Consider the following 23,325-nt stretch of genomic DNA (forward strand, 5'->3'; position numbering starts at 1 on the left):
CACTATTGTCGCTTTTCCACCGACAGTGGAAAGCTACCAACACAAACAAAGAGGAGCTAGGAAAGCAAACTAACTACGTGTTTAAGTTGTGAAGGGGCAAACGTGTGGCTACACACAGCACTACAGATGTCGAAACAGATTGAAAAAGCAAAACATTTGTTGCACAGCTGAACGCTGTATCACATCATGGGCAGTTCTCAATTCACAACACGCATCCATCCAATCTACATCAGGCATTCTGACCAAAACTCATGCACTCCCCAATACGATTATTCCACTAATTACTCCACTATCGTCATCTCCACAATACCCAACACTGTACGAACGCAAACCATGGATAAGTTAGGCTACTTGGTGGCTATGGCTAACATCAATCGAGTTAAAACAGCCGACCACTTGAGTGCAAAAAAACACAAAACACCTCACCACAGCACCAGCAAATCTTAAGCAATAAATATTGCGTCTTACCTTTATTTATGTGGCAGTGGTCTGCAGATGCATCCCGTGGTGTCGCCTGCCACATCCATTTAGTTCAACAGGTGATCGCTCTGTGTGTCCATGGTCCTACCGACCTGCTCTGGTGCTTTTTACCTTCATGTATTCAGGCTAAAATGACTTGATTGTCTGATGCCTCATCATTGCATCCCAGCCAAAGAGTATTGGTATTAATACCTCATTCATTGTCCAAGCCAGGCTGGCAGCTCATACAAAAATAAGTAAGGGATAATGTACAGAACGCCGGTCATTATCGGGAAAATAAGCCCCGACAGGGCGGACCGGACACCGCACGATGCGAAGGTGTCTCGCCCTGAAGGGGCTTGTTCTCAGGCCCGGCGATTGCCATAGGCAAACTAAGCGATCGCCTAGGGCGGCAAAATGTGTTGGGGGCGCCCAAATGAAACATGTCTATTAAACATGAACATCCTAGGGCGCGCCCCCCCCCCCCCCCCTCAACAATCCCGATCGCGCCTTTTTTTTGTGCGTCTTTTTACAATTCATTTGTTATTACCATTCGTAGTGTTGATCAGCAGAGAAATAGTCTGCCAAAGACGTTGACGTTGCTTAGCAACCAAATATGCTGGGGTTGATAAGTTACCGGACTACTTGCGGAGTGATACGAGAGACGTGAATCACAGCCACTTTCCTTGACAGCTGACATTATGCAACGGTCAATTATCGAACAATAATTAAAGGACCATGCAAGTGAACAGTGCATTCCACAGCACTGAGAAGAGCCGTGTAATAATCCATAATAATTAAACTAAAGTTTTTTGTCTTTTTAAGTGCTGGGTACAAAATGAATCTTGACGAAAACTGGTGGGGACTCGTCCCCAGCGTCCCCAGCGTAACTGACGCCTATGGGCGCAGCACAAACAACCTGGTTCAGGCAGATTTCGAGTGATTCTACTTTGCACTTTGCTCTAGATGAAATATTATGAACCCATAAACAACAACGTTGCGTTCTCCAATGTCTCTGGTACTTCCACAACAAGTAAAGACTCACAATAGTCGTAATCTCCTCCATGGTGTAAAATTAATTGGCTGAATGAAACGTTGGCCTTCACAAGAGGTCCAATATTCTTCAAAACCCTAGCACGATCAAACTTGCGTACTCGCTGAGTAGAATATTCACTTCGCTTTTGGTGTGATTGCACAGTTAGAATAGCGGCAGTGAAAGGACAGATGGATTCAACTCCCAACCTCGTATAGCCAGTGAATATGAGCCTATGATCCATAACTAAAATATCCTATGGATTTAGAAGATTCAATTATTAGCGAGTTTTATTTGTAATCCAAGGGTAAAATGGTCTACCCAATGGTTGGTGGATGAGAGATAAATGAGTTTGCATTCTTCAAGTCATCCCTGTTTTGGAGATGTTTGTTTTTGAGGTAGTTTTCCGATTCGATAACCCAAAGTAGGCTATCACTCTTTCGGAGGAAACAAGTAACTGCTCAACTGATTTTCACGTCCCGGAGTGCAAGTAAACATTGGCTTGTAGCACCAACTGCTATCGAGATGAATGATCACCGCATAAAACAGAAAGCGATTATTATATGATTGTAGGAAACCACTATGGATGCAATAAGAGGACTGTGTGATTTACAGCAAAAAACTGTTGGTTTGCGGCTGCAGATGTTGAAATGTCTGAAATAAAATGCTTAGAGTACTCAACCAATCAGATGTTCAGAGCTGCAAGCCCAGGCCTCAAGACTATCATTTTCTACTGCTGTCACTGGTGACACTAAATGTTTCATTTGGTAGTAGCACCCTTACAAATTTGGTCGCACCCTTCTATTAGCCACTTTGTTGCAGTATTGCCATGTCCTTTGTCATGTACCATCCATATGTTCATTCGTTTGAACAGATTCACTCACTTTAATTAAGTTGTAAAATGTTTTTAATGCACAGGTTTTATTTTTTCTGCTTTTACCACCAGTATCTCTCCTCCCCATCCAATATCAAAAAGCGCTACCTACTAATAACAGGCTGCTAATAATGTAATAATAATATAACTCAAATTACAATTATTATATATTTATGTATTATATTTTTCTGGCAAACTATCATCCAGAATAGTGCATTTCTTCGCTTGGTCTTGAGTAGCGCTAGTGCTGCAGTTAAATTTCATTGAAACTTTTTATATTTTTAGGGATGATGATTGTGCCTACAGAAATTAGGTCCTCGCTAACCAAATGGTGTTCCCACCACAACATGGAGCTAAATGTCACAAAAACTAAGGAGCTTGTGGTTGATTTCTGAAGGCGAGGGAAGGAGACCCAGCCCCTGTACATCAATGGGGCGGTGGTGGAACACGTAGTCTGTTTCATGTTTCTGGGCACAATAATCTCCTCCACCTTGAAACGGGAGGATAACATAACTGCCATTATCAAAAAAGCCCACCAGAGGCTTTTTTGCCTCCGCCAATCGAAGAGGTTTGGGGTGGCCTGCAAGCGGATGCTGCTGTTCTACCGAGCCACCACTGAGAGCGTCCTTACGTTCTCAGTTACTGTCTGGTACGGCAACTCTACTGTCCAGCAGCACATACTGCAGTACCATTACAATTCTTAACAAGTCTACATCCCTGCAGCAGTATACCAGGAAGGTAGACTCTAGTGGCTCTGTATGACATGCACATTTATTTATTACAGTCAAATGTATTTATTATACTGTTTTTACATACTGTCGGTTTTCTTAAAGGCTACTATATATCTGTACTATGAATTTATTTATTTACATATTATTGGACTCTATGCGGATTTGCACATCACTTACACTAATAAGCACTTTATTAAGTCACTTTGACCAAACATCTGACACTTGGCCTGGTCAGACAACCAGGTTTAAATAAGCGATATGTCCTATGTGTAGGGAATTCCTTTTTTTATCTGCTTTATCTGTTGTACCAAGTGGGATCCCTGGTAGGATACTGCATGGATGAACCAGAATCATAATTATGTTCAATGTTGTCAAAGCTATGTTCAAAGCTATGTCCTGTTTTGTGGGTCTTGTTATGTGATGTCATGAGCACACTGAAACAAATCCCTAGCCACAGAGTTGTATGGCAATAAAGTATTGAATCTTGAATCTTGAATCTTTCCACTGTACAAAGCACCTTTTTAGTTTTCTGATAAAAGCAGGGTCTTGATTGGAATTGAAGTGGTTTTGTTTCTGAATAGAGCTCCCCCACCGGCGCCATCACTGCTCACGACCTTGGCGCGCATCGCAGGGCCGTCCATTGCAACTCATGTTAAACACAGAACCAGACCTAAAGTTGAATCTTCTGACGGGTTTAATCACTGATGACTTAAGTGATATTGCAGTTTGTCTTTTAGAAGCATTATTCATAAAACAAGTTGTAACCAATTTTACAGTTTCAAAAATGAAATGTCTTTGTCGCGACATGCATATTTTAAAATATTTTACGATAACATTGTTTGGGAAGAACCCTGTGTGTGTGTGTGTGTGTGTGTGTGGATATATCTATATATATATATTTATAAAACGGGGGGCCTAAATCAAGCGATCTGATTGGTTCCCAACCGTTGTATATTGAGCGTATACACACAGCTATGACGCCCGTTCAGTTTACAGAGTTCATTATCACTCCGCGCCTAACTCTAACTGTTGTTTATGTATATATAAAAGCGATAGCGTAGTTCACTGAAGCCTAAAAAACATGTTGATTGCTGGAGAGGGTGGAAATGTTGTAAAGCAATAGGCACACGGTCGGCAATTTAGCCTACTATCGAGTTCGAGTGAACTCGATAGAAGGCTAAATTGCCGGCGAACCAAGCTACCGTCTTTAGCCTAGCCTTCTCTCTGAAGGACGCTACAGTGTGTTGCATAGCAACCGCCGTACACTTTGCCGGCAGCCAGGAGGGACTACTTTTTTGTATTCGCTAAAAAAAATGCTTTTCCGACTTTCTAGCTTTTTCAAAATTGAGGGTGTCTATGACTTTCATTTCGCCATATTTACGTAACCGTTTTATAAAAGCAATAGATCACTTCAGTCAGTGATATACGGTCATTATACCACAGTGAAGGGGGTCGCCGCCCCTCCGCTGCGCGTCGGGACGGACAACGGCCCTTAACTGTGGTATAATGAGCGTATACCACAGCCTGTCGTGATCTATTGCTTAAATATATAGATATCTAATTTAAAAATGCCCTTGGATTCCCATGATGAATGGGACCCTGCGAACCCTGAGCCCCCCCCCCAACCAGGATCCCTAACCTCTGGAAGCTCTGGCCCCCCAAGCAGGGACGTTTCTGGGTATAAAATAATGTCCCTGGAACCTGGTTTCTAGTTCCTTGGAGGGTTCTGGTCATCTACATCTCAGTCTCAGGGCAGACACAACATTACACAATACCTGTCAGAATACATATAGTAAAACATGTTATTGTTATAATATTTACAGCAGGCCACATTCCCAAAGCAGTACACACACACACAGCAGCAGGGTGTTACTGACACAATTATCCTGTTAATGCTGTCAGGGTTGGGATTGGCTGCTGGACCCTCTTTGTGTTTTTTCTGTTTTGGGAGATTTTTAAAGGGCATTGAGTTTGAGGGTGAGAGAGAGAGAGAGAGAGAGAGAGAGAGAGATGTGTAAGGAGCCCCTCTACCTCTGGAGAGATGCAGGAGACACACACAGAGCGTGCCAAGTCCAGTGTGGACCCACCATTAACGCTGTTTATTGGGGTTTGTGTTGTTAAAGACTGAGGAAATAGGAAAGCCCCTCAGAGAGAGAGAGAGAGAGAGAGAGAGAGAGAGAGAGAGAGAGAGAGAGAGAGAGAGAGAGAGAGAGAGAGAGAGAGAGAGAGAGAGAGAGAGAGAGAGAGAGAGAGAGAGAGAGAGAGAGAGAGAGAGAGAGAGAGAGAGAGAGAGAGAGAGAGAGAGAGAGAGAGAGAGAGAGAGAGAGAGAGAGAGAGAGAGAGAGACACAGACTTCATAGTGGCATGTGTGGTGGGGGTATTTTGGAAGGTGTTGCCATGGTTACTCATGCAGCCCCAGGATTTGTAATGTGATAGCTAGCTGCAAAACCGCAATCCTGAAGTGGTACAATTTGTGCTTGCGTCTGCGAGTGCTGCATGAAAGTTCTGTGTGTGTAAAGAAGATGGGGGGGGGGGGGGGGTTACTGGGGTCGGGGTCAAGCTTAAGGTTGATGGTGGGGAAGTGAACTAAACCCTGTGTTGGGCTTTCCTATAGCAGTGTACACACACACACACACACACACACACACACACACACACACACACACACACACACACACACACACACACACACACACACACACACACACACACACACGATTACTACATGATTCATTACCTTGTATGTTTTGCTAATTTGTCATGTTAAAAGAAAAGCTCCCAAGGTAACAGCGTCACCTGTAGGTGGCCTGAGATGAACTTACTGGTTGGTCATCTTTAATGGCGTCAATAGCAGCCAGCGAGCCGAGCCCCGCTGCACTTGGTAAAATAACCGTCAACAATCACTTCGATGGAATTCCATCACACACAACACACACACACACACACACACACACACACACACACACACACACACACACACACACACACACACACAGTTCATGCAAGGGTGATGTCATTGTCTTCTTCAGAGGGTCGTGTTGTGGGGCTCTAGATCAGTGGTTCTCAAACTTTTTATACTGCATACCACCTCAGAAAATATTTGTCTCCCCAAGTACCATCATTAGGAACAATGTTATAAAATATAACAAACTACAGTAGCGTAGGCCTGCGGCCCTATTCTGCTACACACAGTTCACGCCGGCGGCACATTTAGTCTTAAAAAATATATTATTTATTGTCAGCTGTACAAAGTGGTAGCACTAGAACAGACACAGAGACACACATGCACACAACAAGTGAAAACATTAAGAATAACAACTGTGTACCAACAACCTGTTTGAAAATGTAATGCTAAATACAAATAATATTGAAAGTTGGCCAGCCCGCTGATAACTGAACTTCCATAAGCCTCATGAGACGGGCGCGCCTGCCTCTGCAAACACAGTCTGTGATGTCTGAATACATGGAGGTCAGCTTCAGTCTCAGGTGTGGCTCAGCATCAATCCTGCTTCTGTATTTTGTTTTTATGATGGAAAGTGAAGACAAGACTTTCTCGCACTGATGTGATGTGGTCAGCTGATATTGAAACAAAAATATTACAGGAAAGGCAAAACTTATTTTAAACTCCATTTTTAATGATCTCTTGGTTAACGTATTTCCATTCATCCTAGTATTTTGATATTATGTTTTTGTTGTTGTTGTATGTAGTAATGAATGATTTTTTGGAAACTCTTTTGCGTACTATGGTACACGTACCACTGGTGGCGCATCACGTACCACCAGTGGTACGTGTACCATAGTTTGAGAACCGCTGATGTAGATGATGCATTCGATAATTAATATTTAAATTTAAAACCAGCCTTCCTTAATGGTCCTAATCACCCCTCCTCTAGACTTCATTTGTGTGTGTGTGTCCTCTTGGATCCAAACAAACTCTTAAATATGTTGTACTAGTACTGTGTCAGACTGTTAAAACAAAGGTTTAGCAGGAACACAAGGGGCGTATAAACACGTCTCAAGTGCTTTTACAGCAATTAGCAAACCAACAGATTAAAATAATGATCTGTCGGACGGCGGGGAAACCTATTTTAAAGAGCGGTTTCTGCGTGGAAGGAAAACAAGCAATTTAGAGGGTGATGGTAGCCGTGAGCAAGCTGTTGTCGCCGGGCAGAAGAGGGGAATTCGTCACTTTGCAAATGTCACAGCACTGTGGAACACTAAGTTTATGCATCATAACTTAACTTCAACTGCCCACATCTGAAATGTATTTTTACTTTTCGAAAAAACGTTTTGATTTAGGTGGAAGTAAGGCTCTGATGAGACAGCACACATACGATGGAGGCTGTGAGGACAAGGGGACTTAGCATAGTATTGATATGCAACAAATAAACCATCACAACCCGTCAGTGGTATTCAATGCTGTGGTAAGCATCACCTATCCCATGAAACATTACTTTTGGGATGACCCGGAGTGGTTCATTCTTCTTATACGACAGTTACCGACAACGATTAGATGTTGGTTAGCTTTTGTCTGACTTTATTGGTTTTGTATCAAATATTCAACTGAAATTCCAATATTGTTCTGCAGTGCTTTAAGCGTATTGTTTGTGTTCTCCAAGAAACATCTGGTGGATCGTTTTGTACAAACGTTGTTAGTGTTGGATTGGTAGCACATTAAATAATGATAATTCACCATGGAGTATTGCACCTGTTATACAGTGAATATTTCTGTGGAAATGGCAGGAAGGAAGATGGAAGGCAGGAAGATGTTGGGGAGCTTGATGAGCACCACTAGTGTCATAGTCAAGGTTCTTGGCATGATGGCATCACGTCACCCAACTTGATTTTGCTTTGGGATTGTAGCAGATGGAGAAGAGCTTTTTGCAGCATTTCTAAGTGCCAAACCCCCTGACTATATACACGACTACACACACTACTAAACAAAGCTGATTCCCAGGGGGGGATGTACGGTGAAGATTCGCATAAGCAACTCACCCCCGTCCTTTCCAGAGTTGTTGCTTTTCCTTAGAACAGAGGAAGATCAATTATCAACAAAACCAAATGAGGAAACACCTAATAAAGGCTGAAGCTGTGGTTCATATGCACACAGTCTATAGCCTGTCAACTTGTGATGAGGACCCAGATTAAATTGATGCCAATCTGAGCAAGAAAGCAACTGAAAAAGTGTAACTGAGACCCAAGGAAGTTTATTCACTCTCTGAACCAGAATCGGATGCAACGAAACACCCAAGGTAGAGGTGGAGGGTCTCCAGGAGATGACTGTAAGAGGGAGCTGTATTTTCAGATGTGTTCAACTGATGGAACATGAAGCTTGGTTCTCATTTGAATATGGAGATGGCCACATCGCAGCCCATTGTCTGCATGAACCCAACCCTGCTGCTCTAGAGTTGAACAGGGTTGAGGGGCTGACATCCTACAGGGACGTGACCTCAGTGATGAGTGTTTCAGGCAATTACAGCACATTACTCTGACTCACAGTGAAGTAGATGAAGCAGCTCAAGTGAAGCTGCTAGGATGCCATCCTGCCAACATCCAGCAGGTCAATAATAAGGGCTGATGATAAATGATAAATACATCAAAAACTAATTTGCAATTTAGCCACTGGCGCTTTCCCCCCCTTTACCCCGCCCCATACCTTTTTGTCCAATGATTGAATGATCTTTGCACACATGTGGGTTTGTTGTCAAATTCTGTGACTGTTGCGAAAATTGCAATGTGAAAAGGAACCGCACCAAACCAAAAAATAAACATTGTATTTTGGTCCAGACCAAAGAGAGCGAACTAAGGACTTTCCTGGTGTGAATATGCATTTTAGCCAAATTGAATACCATATCCGAGGTGTCGTCAATGTGCAGTTGACTGTGGACTATGTGTGGATGATGGCTGATTTAAGCAGCCTCACTTGGCCCGAGTCTTACTGATTGAACTCTGGGGCTGGTCGAGGCTGTACAGCTGTTGTGCATTGAGCAATCAATGTGCACAGGTTAAACCAGCCATCACCACACGCAATCAGGGCGCTCTCCTGCATGACACCATGGATCACCTGCTTCATGTTCTTTCTAGCGCAACAGTTAGCCGGTTTCCAACAACATCATCCTGTGTTCTGTGTCTGTAGGAGCCAGAAAAGCCACCTAGGTAGTGTGAGACCAACGACTAGTGGCAAGGGAACTTTAGCGTCTGTCACTGTCCGATATTGATATTTCTGTTCACCTTTGGAAAGACCCCGCCTAGCAAAGGCAATGGCCCTAAGCTTTCCTTCTTTCTCTTGGTAAAATGCTTCTCCAGCTCCTTGAAGTCTGACTGTGTTTCACAGCAGACATGCGTTGGCTGAGTCATTGTAACAGTGTTCCAGCTACATGCCACCGGATGGCTGTCTCACCAACACAGTCTCCGAGAATGTCAAATTCCGACTAGTGGCAAGGGCACTTTAGCGTCTGTCACTGACGGGAAAAGTACCCTTCGGCGTCATCTGCAGACGGAGAGGGGGTTCAATTCACTACAATGTAATGCCATCCCCGGAGATGTTTGACGTTCAGACCGGGTGCTCCAGCAGCCCATTCACTCCTGTATTAACCCGACTACGGCTCTTAATAGACGTTGTGAGCATCTTTCCTATTAGATAGTTATTTGGATTTTTTATGTGAAAATGGCAGACATACTTTTTATTCTGGGTGGAAAATATGATATTATAGTATAGTTACGCCATTGAAAGTGTTTATGTAAACATTTTTAGTGAGAAATGTGCATTTTACTTTCATAATCTTCGCTCTGTAAATGTGTAGGATGTTTGGTTTGATAGTTAGGACGAAGAATATTTCAGGTCTCGACAGAAATATAATAACATGGTTGCTATGATGGTTGCTATGGACGCTGAAACCAGCAGCTCGCATGGCATTTAAATCATGGCTATTAAAACCATTGTCTTTGCAGATTATGTTATTTTATTTAACTGTGTAATGATGTTCTCTTATTTAACAACTTAAAAAAAACCTTTTATACATTTTTAGAGCAGGTATGGCGTCTTCTTTCTTGGGATTTAATAGAGCTTAGAGTGTAGAGTTAACAGACCATTTTCGTTGCTTCGAGGAGGTCTGGTGGTCTCCGTATATAATAAATAAATAAATAAATACATTTATTTTCGAATTCAGAAGGGGGGGGGGGCGGGCTGCGCAGGATTCGTCAAAACAAGTACAATAATCCGATTTTTTAGCAGACCCCCTCAAAAACTGAAACTAACCACGTCCCTTAAACCCAGTCTCATACCAGATTGAAGTAAAACTGCGTTGGTCCACAGCGGAAAACGCATTACAATAATGGCTCTGAACATGTTACACGCCTATATTTTTTTGGCCCATTCTTTTCAATGGGCCTGTGTCCACGTCACGTGACTTGCTATGGTGGTTGCCATCGATCGCCCCCCATATCTTTCTATTTTCCACAGTTTAGACTGTGTATAATAGTATAGTATAGTATTAGTATAATTAATAAGTTACTTTTGTAATCAACTTGTTTTGTAATCTTTTTTTTTAATCACTGTCTGGTGGCTAGTTATGTCACTCTGAGAGATGTGCACTGACATATTTGGTAGTGACACAGCCTATAACCTATTTGTCAAAGCAAAACACCAAGCTCATTGATTTAATGAGGCAGTGTTATTTGAAATAATTCATTAAGTTATCATGTGTGAGAGGTCATTCCTCCTGAGTGTGTATTGACTATTTCTGGTGACTGAAATCCTCATTGCAAGCTTCCTATTTGTCTAGTGTACCCCTACTGTCCACAAGTACCCCCCCTCCCCATATGGATATGGAGAATTGTTGCCATGCCCCAGTGGTGGTGGTGTCATATATATGAAAGAGGGCATTCAAATATACTACAATGATCAATTAGCAGGCCAAAGCCCTAAAGGGAGTGATGCAATAGGTAACTTCTGAGTCAAGGACAGTAACAAGTAAGCTATAGACCTGGGGTCTTCTTTTTATCAACCGGGGTCTCAAAGGACGCATACGATTATCAACTTGGGGGCTCCAGCTCTACAAGAAATTACTCAGCAAGTGCTCCATCTGATCTTGTTGCACCTCACCGGCTCGCTTGCAAGATTTTGGCCTGAAGTTCTTCCCAGACCTACACCCTACCCATCCAACATGCATATCTGAGCATCAGGCCTCTCTTTAATAATGACAAAAAGTTATAAGAGAAAGGCACATTAACTTTTTGGGGCATGGTGCTGGCTCCTTTTGACCTTTTGACCCCAGACTTCAAAAACTTGTCCACAGGCCACCTGTGTCTACACACCTTAAGGCACACATTTACACCCCCATCCCACCAAAAATGGGGACTAGAAACTAACCTGTCTTATGCACATTTACCTTACTGTTGGAGGTTACGCCCCTTTTCCCACCTTTTTCGAGATAGCTAGAGAGAGATGCCAAAATGTAGACACACATTTCCCAGGGTCCTGAGAACGACATATCTGAGATTTGGAGTTCTAGCCCTTAAAGTTTTCCAAAATGGACAGTTTTTTGGACAAAGCCTCTCAGAAGTGTTGCGTGCAAGACCTAGTGGATCAGAATGTGGTGGAAAGAAAGTTTTTGGGATACGAAGGTCCTACTAGGGATGTGAATAACTCAAATTTTTCATGATCGAATAATCAGTGGGTGGTATGAACGAATAATCGATTATTTGATGTGTGCCGACATTCACAAAGGCAGCCATGGATCGGCAAGAAATCACTATCTTAAACGCAAAAAAACAAACTAACAGTGATCAGTGTTTGTGTTGTATGCATATATATATATTAATATTTATGCTTGTGTATTGTGTATATTGTTTTTCTGTACATGATTAATAATAATAAAAAATGTTAACGTTCCAAATGTTAAAAAACGGCTTTGACCCTCGGGAACGAATAATCGAATAATTGATTATTATTATTCTGTTATTCTATTATTCTGACCCATCCGTAGGTCCTACCGCCCTGAAACTTGACTACCTTATTCTAGGGCCTAACTGGGCCCCCCACACCGAAACTTGGCCTTCTCGGACCCCAAGGGCAGGGAGGGGGGGTCTGAGGTCTTGAGTTAGGGTTAGGGCCGGCTCGTTAATTATTTATAATTAATAATTAATTATAAGTCTAAACTGCGTAAAATAGAAAGATATTCCAAGGTGAATTTTGAAGGATACCTTGGAATATCTGTCGTCTATTTCCTAGCCAGCAGACCCTAGTTTACGACAAAAACAACACAATTGATGGCAGGCTCAGTTGCCGCACTTAACGTCGTTAACGTGGTTTGGAGCAGAGCTATGACTGAATGTTATGTTACAATGAATGTTTATGTTTGAACTCATGAAGTCGTTTGCAACGTGAACGCTGCATACATTGTGTACATCAGGGGTCAGCAACCTTTTCAACATGTAGTGCCAGTTGGAAATTTTGTCGTTAATGAGTGTGCCTTAAGGAACAATATATTAAATATTAAGCTGAATTATGACACAGCGACCAAAAACATTTCCAGAAGACATGGAATTGTATTATTTCCATATAGTCCACAATCATGCATCAACATTTTAAAGTTTTTTTTTGTTATATTTGCAACAAATTTTGCTTACAAACTATAATTACATATATCTCATCTTAAAATACTGCTTTCAGAAACTCAAAAACATATTTTCACTGTGAGAAATGTAAAAACAGACATTATATGAGAATGATGGAAACATCCACATCAATATCTTTAAGACATGTACAGCTTTGCAAAAAAACATGTGAAGGCCATGCATACAGGCCACTTGCAACAATCTTTTAAATATTTTCTTCTCTATTACTCACAACATAGGTTTAAAAACGATTAATTGATCCCAATTCAGAAGACTGCTTTCAGTAACTCATTTAAACATATTTGCACTGGGAGGAAATGGCCAAAACTGAATAAAGTGCAAAACAAATCGGTAGTAATGATTACGCTGCCGCATTGTAGCGGTGAACAAATTTTTTTATTTTTTTTTGCAAGTGTGCCAATGATTATGCGTCCACGTGCCAGTGCTGGCACGCGTGCCTAGGGTTGCCGACCCCTGGTGTACATTAATGTTCCTCATCACAGTGTCCCGCTCCTATCACAGAACCTAGAATCAATATGTTCAGGGTTTGTTCAGAATATTGTGCATATAACATGTACTTGTATTAAATGCAGGATATATGCATGGGTGTTACAGAAAATATAATGGCCAGGTCGTATAGTCGATGGCAACCACCATAGCACCATAGAATCCTGCGCAGCCTGCCCCATATGCTGTCAAAAATAATCTCTCAATTGAAATCCATTGGTTTAATATTGAATTAATTAAATATATATATAATTATTTAGTCATAATATTATAAGTAGACCATGTAGCTATTATCGTTATAACAAGATCTGAATCTCACCATTGACATACATATTTATATATGTATTTATTTATTTATTATATACGGAGACCACCAGACCTCCTCGAAGCAACGAAAATGGTATATTAACCTGCTCTATTAAATCCCAGGAAAGAAGACGCTATACCTGATCGAAAAATGCATTAACATTTTTTTTTAAGTTGTTAAATAAATCATTAGGCCTACATGATTACATAAAATAACATAACAAGCAAAGACAATGGTTTTATAGCCATGATTTAAATGCCATGCGAGCTGCTGGTTTCAGCGTCCATAGCAACCGTCATAGCAACCATGTTATTATATTTCTGTCGAGACCTGAAATATTCTTCGTCCTAACTATCAAACCAAACATCCTACACATTTACAGAGCGAAGATTATGAAAGTAAAAGCACATTTCTCGCTAAAAATGTTTACATAAACACTTTCAATGGCGTAACTATACTATAATATCATATTTTCCACCCAGAATAAAAAGTATGTCTGCCATTTTCACATAAAAAATCGTAATATCTATCCAATAGGAAAGATGCTCACAACGTCTATTAGAGCCGTAGTCAGGTTAATACAGGAGTGAATGGGCTGCTGGAGCACCCGGTCTGAACGTCAAACATCTCCGGGGATGGCATTACATTGTAGTGAATTGAACCCCCTCTCCGTCTGCAGACGACGCCGAAGGGTACTTTTCCTGTCAGTGACAGACGCTAAAGTGCCCTTGCTACTAGTCGGAATTTGACGTTCTTGGAGTGAGACTGTGTTGGTGAGACAGCCACCCGGTGGCATGTAGCTGGAACACTGTTACAATGACTCATGCATGTCTGCTGTGAAACACAGTCAGACTTCAAGGAGCTGGAGAAGCATTTTACCAAGAGAAAGAAGGAAAGCTTAGGGCCATTGCCTTTGCTAGGCGAGGTCTTTCCAAAGGTGAACAGAAATATCAAACACACAAACTTGAATACTTAGTATTAAAGTGGTCGGTATGTGAGAAATGTCACGAAATGTCACCCCAAATGTTATCCCACATTGACATCTGGAACACTCGATGCAATAGGCCTCTGCTGGCTAGCTGCCCTTTCAATCTACTGATCTGACATCAGGTATTGACCTTGTTACAGATATCAGGATTGCAGACGGGCACTCTCTTGATCTTGAGGTGCCCTCAGGAGCCCTCGGAAGAAGAACATTATTTTATTCTTGTAAAAACAGAAGATTGAATAGCTAACTCAGTGTGTGTTGGATTGGAACCATCAAGTACTCAGAGGACACCATCACTGCCTGTTCACCCAGTGAGACTGGAGCCCTGTGGACCACCTGTCTTCGCAAAGTCCCTGTTGGTGTCTGTCGACGTTTCTTTAAATTAACCTTATTTACACATGAGTCAGACACAAGACGAAGATCCTGCCATAAAGCATGTTCTTTATTGGGACTAAGCCCTCATTCAAAGAGGCTAAAATGGAGCCATCAGACCTGAGAATATATGGAATTGGTTCAAACTCTGCAACCTTTTCAGGAGATATGTAGACTGAGGAAGTGAAGGCTACCAGTTCTTACATGTAAAGTACAGAGCCAGAGACCTGGAAGCTATGCATGATGAAGTGGGACAACTGGGGTTTGAGCGGCCACTTCACCTGGTCCATGCCAGATTCTATTGGCCCAAGATGGCTCAATGTCCAATGCCGCACATCTCAAAAATGCTTGCGGCTCCAATGAATTGGCACAAGTTACCTGATTGAGTTAGTCTGCATGGGCTACTTGTCTATTGAACCAGACAATGAGATACAGGTAACGGATTGGTGATTACAGATCAAGTCACAAGTTGTCATTCGCGATCCAAATGAAGCATCAGAAGGAAAGATCTGTGTTCTCTTACAGGAGCTGTTGAATCCAACAGGCAACATGCTGAGTCATGACGAGGACACAGAAGACTGCAGTAACGGTGATGTGGAGCTTGTAGTGGAGAAGAGGCCCAGCACAAATGTGATGGGACCCTTCATGGAGACTGGATAGGAGACTTTAGAGAAGGCCTTGCAGAATCTAACCAGACTTCCAGCAGCTGAGGAATTAGAAGCTGCCATTAGCGGTGTCCACTGTGCCTGGGAACACTCACTTGAAGAATACTTTTAGGAGCATGTACTGTCATCCATTTCCCTGTGGGTACAGGCCACAGGGCTGTACCCACACCACACAGACGTGAATGTGACGATGACAGATCTAATGTCACAGATCCTCCACTTCAAGATGAACAGTTAAGGGTTCTATTCCTGCCCGTGGTCCTTTGCTGCATGTCCACCCCTCTCTCTCCAATACCTTCCTGTCTATCTCACTCTATCATAAAACATAGAATTGCAAGAAAAAAATAGAACATAGACCCATAAACCGAAACCAGAAGGTCAAGCAGGCCACAGCAAACCCAGATACTATAGATGCACGACAATGGTAGACCCTAGGTCTTGGTTGTTGCCGCCTCTGTGAGAGTCTGGAGGGCCTACTCCATTACGCTGCCAGTTGCTAGACATGTGAAGGGACTAACTTTGGGGGTAGTATGTATCCCAAGCTATTTTCACAACGTATATGGCCCTAATTTGTTGAGGCCCCATAAAAAAAAAGATGAAACGACAAAGTTTACGTTCTACCAAGGACAGACAAGAGTGCAGCTGCAGAGGGCAGATCAAAATAGTATAACAAAGTATAGCTTCATGAAATAGACAATGAATTTGAAACGGAAATTCTACTTTTCCTCGTTTTGTTTTTATTCTCTGAGAGGAAATTTCCACAGTCCAAACAAATAGACCTGGAGGGCGGTTGACGTTCTTGTGCACTGATCCATGTAGCAGTTGGTTGCTAGAGCCATCTAGTAATCCTCATACGCAGCCTGGTCAGGACTGTTGGCCTGGTCACTAGTGGAACAGTCCCTTCTACCAATGAACCTTGAGGGCCCAAAAAGTCTTCAGTTGGCACCCATTTGATTTTGTTTATTTTCTTTGTGAACTTTTCTGGGTCCTGTGTTGTTTCCTTTTTAAATGTAGGTTTTTATATGCATTGTTGATTGAACATTTAATTGAACATTTAATGTTTCAAATGTATTTCAAAATAAACATAAATCGAGTGTTCAGTGAATTTTATTCCTTATGAGAGAGTTTTCTTTCCATTCTCCAAACCATTCTCCGTATTTACCTAGCGTTCGCCTGCATCTTGCACTTCATGTTTTATATCTTAACAGTGGGCTCCATTGACATGATGCTCCTCTGTCTCTCACAGGTTCCAACAAGAAGAGGAACCATCTGAACCAGAAGGTTAAACAGCCTGATTATAAAGTGGCCTATGTGCAGCTGGTAAGATCACACACACACTCTGTTTGGTGAGAAGATGTGTTTTTATCGTACAATGCGTTCCACCCTCAAGAAGATATTTGTTGGAGATGACAGAAATACTAATATCTTTTATAAACAACCTGCTTATAAAACTGTTGGATTAAGAGTTCTGATGCTCTGATGCTCTGATGAACCTGGTTCTTGGGGACATGGTTAAAAGTGAGGGGAATTCTACATTTTTAAAAAACAAATAAATAGTTTTTACCCATAGCCTAGCCTTTTAATCACAATGGCCCCTGGGCTTTTGGAGAGTGGTGAAACGTAAAGGATGTGATTCTGGCACCAACACCTCGATGTGCACAATAACCACTCACTGTGACAGTGACAGCTACACGAGCAATTTAGCAAACAAAGTTAATCATCCTCAGTGCAGAGCGAGCCAGTGTGAAAACTGAGCGTCTGGCTTGATTTAAAAACCATACATTAATCTCTTATTTGGGGCGCACAATTTACAGCCAAAATAAATGTTGCACACTACAGGCATAACATAATGTCTGTGGTCTACACTGTGACCCTAAGCTCTGACAACCAAACTCTCTCGCACACACAGGCATACACACACGCACATGCATGCACACTCACACACACATTCTCTTGAGAGAGTTGCAGCCTGCCTGAACTCCATGTCAAAGGTCGCGGTTGGTTACATGCCAGACCTATTCTATGTATTAGGGTATGGTTATTATGTTGGCCAGCTCGCCCCGTGTTTGTGTACGAGGCTGTGTGTGTGTGTTCCTGTTTAACGGTGCTTAACGTTGTTGGTGGCGTTTCCACCAGACACACCAGTCCCTCCCATTGGTTTCCTTCACACCTCGGTTCAGGTTGAACATCAGGTCACCTTCACCTGTGGGAACCAACCACGGGGTGACGTCTTTACACGCCAAGCAAAACCACACAAGAGCCCAAATATTTAAATGGTCTGTCTTTTAAAGGAATGCTTTGAAGAAGATTAAGTGGCAAGTGCGGTCTTGATCTCTAGCCAGATGAGTGTGCAGCGTTGTGACACTTGTTTATGTCGTGCTGACTCAAAATACCTGCTGGTTCCTGCTGGGTTCACTCCTGGAGACGACCGGGAGAACGTGCTTTAATGTGAAACTAGCGTAACTCCATCTGTCAGGACGGATCCGGCACATCAGAGTTCATCTCTGTGAGTAAGAACGTCGGTGCATCAACAACTGCTTCTAGCTATTAACTGAAACAAATCGATGTCATGTCCTTAAAGTGCAGGCGGCATAATCTCCCTTCACATAAATATGTGCGTTGATCATGTTTTTCGCCTGCCTGTGCTCAGCCATTGTTCTGGTAGTCAGAATTCCTCCCTTCCCACTGGGAACCATCCATCTTGAAACGGTTGAACAATTAAGGCTAACCGGAAGCAAGCATTAACAGGCTAACCGGAAGCATGGCCTTGCAAGGTGTCATCTAAACGACGTTGATCTTCTCAGAGGAGGCGTCTTCTCCTCTTTGTTGGGCCTGTGATGAGGCTGGTGGTCTGAGGAGCATGACTGTGACTGGCTCTCCCGGCAGTGTCGCTCACAGTGATGTATCCTGCACCTCCCTGAAGACCACAGGGAGAGACGACGCAGAAACACACACACACACACACACACACACACACACACACACACACACACACACACACACACACACACACACACACACACACACACACACACCGGGTGTGTCAGTAGCTTCTTCAAACATGCCCAGTTGGAGCGGTGTCCCAGAGAGACAGCAGTGTTGTCATTCGTACTCTTATCAGGGTGTCTCGCCACTGGTGAGCTGGGGGGATGCTCGTCTGAGCGCTGCTCTGGGGACCGCTTGTTTACATCCAGGCTCCACATGGGGCCTGGACAGCCAACAGCTTTCCCTTTTCTATTCCGTCCTCTTTGCTGAGAAATCTTCTCGTTTTTCTCTTATTGTACCTCACTCAATCACTCATTCTTTTTCCTCCATGTTCATGTGTGTGTGCAGGACACACACACACACACACACACACACACACACACACACACACACACACACACACACACACACACACACACACACACACACACACACACACACACACACACACACAGGCTGAACTCGAGGAGGGGGAAAAAAAAAACGCTTTTACTTCTGCAGTGGTGGGTAAAAAACAAGATTGTTCCTAATTTACTCCATATGTTGGTGAGTGTGCTGTGGGCCCGAGCTCACAGCAAGCCACTCAGACCCCCGCCCCCCTCTTCCCTCCATCAGCTAATATTGTGGCAGTAATATGTTGCACCCCCCCCCCGCCGCCCCGACCACCACATCTCCATTCCTACTCCGGGTTTGTGGTTCAGGGTAGGCCTCTCTTTAGCAGGCTTCCATGACAGACATTTTCCTATTGACTAAGGGGGGACCCCAGTGTGGAGGAGAAGAGATAGTAGCTCTGTGTGTGTGTGTGTGGGAAAGAGTGAGAGTGTCAGTGGGGAAAGAGTGCATACACGTGTGTGTGTGTGTGTGTGTGTGTGTGTGTGTGTGTGTGTGTGTGTGAGGGGGGCTTTGAGGGGGGAAGGCAGGGGAGGTGAGTAAGGGCATGGTGGAGTTATGCCAGAGCAGGGAGGCCCACAGACGAATCTGGGGGCGGTGGGTTTGGGGAAGGCGGGGGGAGCGGGGTGAACAGGGGTACAGGATGGGGGGGGTGGAGGAGGAGGAAGAGGAGGGAGCAATGGGGCGTGCGTGGGGGGGGCTGGGAGATGGTTTGAGTTGTTCGGTCTGCTTCCACTGCGCCGGTGCCATGATGGTTGATGTTTTTTGTGTCATGGCGTCATAACGGTCTTCTGAACACATGGTTCTAGCTCTACGTTCAGTGTGAACACGGCTCTTCTCTCCCGCTGTAGGTTTGATTGTTGAAATGAGCCGAGCACCCAGGAGTGTGGGCGTCTGTGTGGTCAGCGTTCCCACAGCGCTGGTTTTAGTCTAGGAAGTAGATCTTCCAGTTTTCATTTTACCTTCTTGGGGGGTGGTGGGAGTCAATTGATTATTCATTAATTATATGCACTTTGTTTCATAAGGTTAATAATGTAGCTTCATAACTGCTGTTCAATGCATTATAAACGTTAATCCCTGTTCTAAAAGGATGCATTCATGTACGTTTTAACACTCATTTCACTGTACCCGAGAGTAGGACCGTATAGCTATAGCTGTCTTCTGCCTTTTGATGTGAGGAGTTCCCTGCCTATAGATGATTATATATAATTGAGGTGGACCTATCAATCAAGATTAAAGGCCCCATGACATGCCACCAGGTGTGAGTGTGATCAGCCGTTACAAGCCGTTTTAAAAATCTGGCTCTTATGACATCACAAGTAGGCGTGTCCACCTAGATGTGTGACGGATAGATGAGCAACATTTGCTACAGTCCACTGGGTAGGCTGGTAGACTGATCTATCCGTCACACATCTAGGTGGACATGCCCACTTGTGTTGTCATAAGAGCCAGATTTTCAAAACGGCTTGTAGCGGCTAATCACACTCATACCTGGTGGCATGTCATGGGACCTTTAAAGCACAAATGTATTGAAAAGTAATTGGCTTCCTGATTACTGTTACAACATTGTCCACATGAAGATACCGACGCATTCAATCAGCTCTTCTAGCAATCCAGAAGAGACTCCAAGAAGTTAAAGGTCCCATGACATGCCACCAAGTGTGGTGTGATTAGCCGTTACAAGCCGTTTTGAAAATCTGGCTCTTATGACATCACAGGTGGACGTGTCCACCTAGATGTGTGACGGATAGATCAGTCTACCAGCCTACCCAGTGGACTGTAGCAAACGTTGCTCATCTATCAGTCAGACATCTAGGTGGACACGCCCACCTGTGATGTCATAACAGACATATTTTCAAAACGACTTGTAACGGCTAAGCACACCACACCTGGTGGCATGTCATAGGACCTTCAAAAGAAATTAGATATCAGCTTTTATTGAAAGTCACTTACAAGTGAGGCTGAGACAGCCGAGGCAAAGAGTCAAAGATTGAGTCACTGCAGAGTGTGCCCATAGGAATCAGAAATGCTGCACAGTACATTGTTGTTCTTTTTATTACATTAGTGAAACTTCAGACAGTTATAGATATCACACATCAACAAATACAGCTCAAAAAAGTGTGCGTAGTGTGGCCCGCTAGAGCGCTACTATCAGCGGGGGTCCTCACCCAAAAAGACAATTTATCCATTTATATATTTATTTTTGTGAATTTAAAAATTTGCTGTTGATATTGTGCACGAACACTCCTAGACGAGGGACGTTACTGGTATCGCTGAAAGAGACACACACACGTCAATTGATATATATGTGTATGACGTATATGGGTATCACACTTCAAAATGCTCCACATTTAACAGCTGCCATGACTTGAGGCTGAAAGCTTGTCCTGCTCAGCAAAACATAACTGATAAACATAGGGAATACCTTCAGGATATTAGCAAAACTCCACCAATCTCTTTTTCTCTCTCTCTTTCTCACCCTGGCCAGATTCCTCCCTGGTGAACACACCCACATCCAGTTAGACACAGCTGTTTGGTCACGTGTGTGTGTGTGTGTGTGTGTGTGTGTGTGTGTGTGTGTGTGTGTGTGTGTGTGTGTGTGTGTGTGTGTGTGTGTGTGTGTGTGTGTGTGTGTGTGTGTGTGTGTGTGTGTGTGTGTTCGTTCCTAAAAAGAAGTAAATAAGGTGTCAAAATTCAGTCTGGACAGCCTCTCGGCAACAGCAACCCAACAACCCAGGCTCCAATCAGATCGCTCCTCCTCCCGGGACTCAGTCTGCCCGGCGACCAACTGACAAAACAAGACGTGGGGTTGGATAGTAGTGGTGGAGACTCACATAACCATCACCTCCTCCCCCATATGTACCTCCAGGGGGAGTGAGAGGGAGGTATGACGGATGACAACAGATGAAAGTGAGTTGAGGATCTTACAAACATCAGATGTGGCCTTCCTGTGGGGTAGACACTAGATGGCAACGTTTGGCTGTTCTGTTCCTTCTCTCTCTCTCTAGCTCTGTTTCTGTCTCTTTTCTTTCTTCTCCTGCATTAACTCTGATCTCTCCTCATCTCCTTTCTGTTATTGACTCCTTGTTGCTTAACAATGGATCCTTGGGGGGGGGGGGGGGGTGGTGTGTGTGTGTGGGACCACACTAACGCCACAGGAGAGAGTGTGTGTTTGAGTTGGGCTGGCGGAGCAGCGAGGGGTACAGAACAGGGGGCTCTGCGGTCTTTATATCCCACACCTCTATGTCTGCGCCCCACACACACGCTCTGGCCGTGCTGAATCAGGGCTGGGGGGTGCGGGGGGATGTCCTGCTTATCGGGTTGGAGTTTTATGATTTTCATTTTCATTTGGATCCTAATGGTTCCTCCTCCTCTCTGTCTTCCTCAGTTTCACCCTGTCACGCCAACAGCAGCCTGTCTGTCTGCCTCTTCCTCTCTTCCTCTTCCTCAGTTTCACCCTGTCACGCCAACAGCAGCCTGTCTGTCTGCCTCTTCCTCTCTTCCTCTTCCTCAGTTTCACCCTGTCACGCCAACAGCAGCCTGTCTGTCTGCCTCTTCCTCTCTTCCTCTTCCTCAGTTTCACCCTGTCACGCCAACAGCAGCCTGTCTGTCTGCCTCTTCCTCTCTTCCTCTTCCTCAGTTTCACCCTGTCACGCCAACAGCAGCCTGTCTGTCTGCCTCTTCCTCTCTTCCTCTTCCTCAGTTTCACCCTGTCACGCCAACAGCAGCCTGTCTGTCTGCCTCTTCCTCTCCCTGCACCGCCTCACCCCTACTTATCCTGCTAATTATCATGAACTCCCTCGACTTCTCTCTCCCTCACTCTCTTGCCTCCTCTCCCTCCCTCCCTCTCTGTCTCTGTCTCTCTGTCGCTCCCTCACCCCCACTCTCTCCCTTCTGCCATCCCCTGGCTCCGTCTCCCCCTCGACCTTTCTCTCCTCAGTCTCAGATGCGTAATGTATCTGTCAGCATTGTAGGCGTATAAATCTTCGGAAGGAAGTACTGAGCTGATACACTAATTAGTGTGTGTGTGTGTGTGTGTGTGTGTGTGTGTGTGTGTGTGTGTGTGTGTGTGTGTGTGTGTGTGTGTGTGTGTGTGTGTGTGTGTGTGTGTGTGTGTGTGTGTGTGTGTGTGTGTGTGTGTGTGCGTGCGTGACAAGGCTGATAGGCAAAGCTTGGGAATCTGGTGGTGATAAGCATCACCAAAAGGATGGATCCAGTTCTAAAGTGTGTGTGTCGGTGTGTCATAAAATATGAATTATAAAGGAGATACCAGGGTCTGAAGCATCCGGTTTGACTCTAACACGCAAAGGTTATTTTCTTCAATTTCTCCAGTAGAGGCCTTCAGGTTCTCCCAGCTGCTTTCAGCTCTCCCTTTATCACTCATACTCTATATCTA

General features: G+C 43.8%; 1 protein-coding gene across 1 annotated transcript in view; it reads left to right on the plus strand.

The window, feature by feature from the left end:
• The window catches only part of mrpl23 (mitochondrial ribosomal protein L23), a 65,358-nt gene that overhangs the window by 13,029 nt on the left and 29,004 nt on the right, over window positions 1-23,325 (plus strand). Inside the window, exon 4 of the mRNA XM_084476778.1 lies at window positions 16,801-16,874. Within this exon, the coding sequence (XP_084332904.1) occupies window positions 16,801-16,874 (74 nt within the window). The remainder of the gene's footprint in view (window positions 1-16,800; window positions 16,875-23,325) is intronic.

The sequence above is a fragment of the Micromesistius poutassou genome (genome assembly GCF_964030765.1).
Source record: "Micromesistius poutassou genome assembly, chromosome: 13".
NCBI classification, from domain to species: Eukaryota; Metazoa; Chordata; class Actinopteri; order Gadiformes; family Gadidae; genus Micromesistius; species Micromesistius poutassou.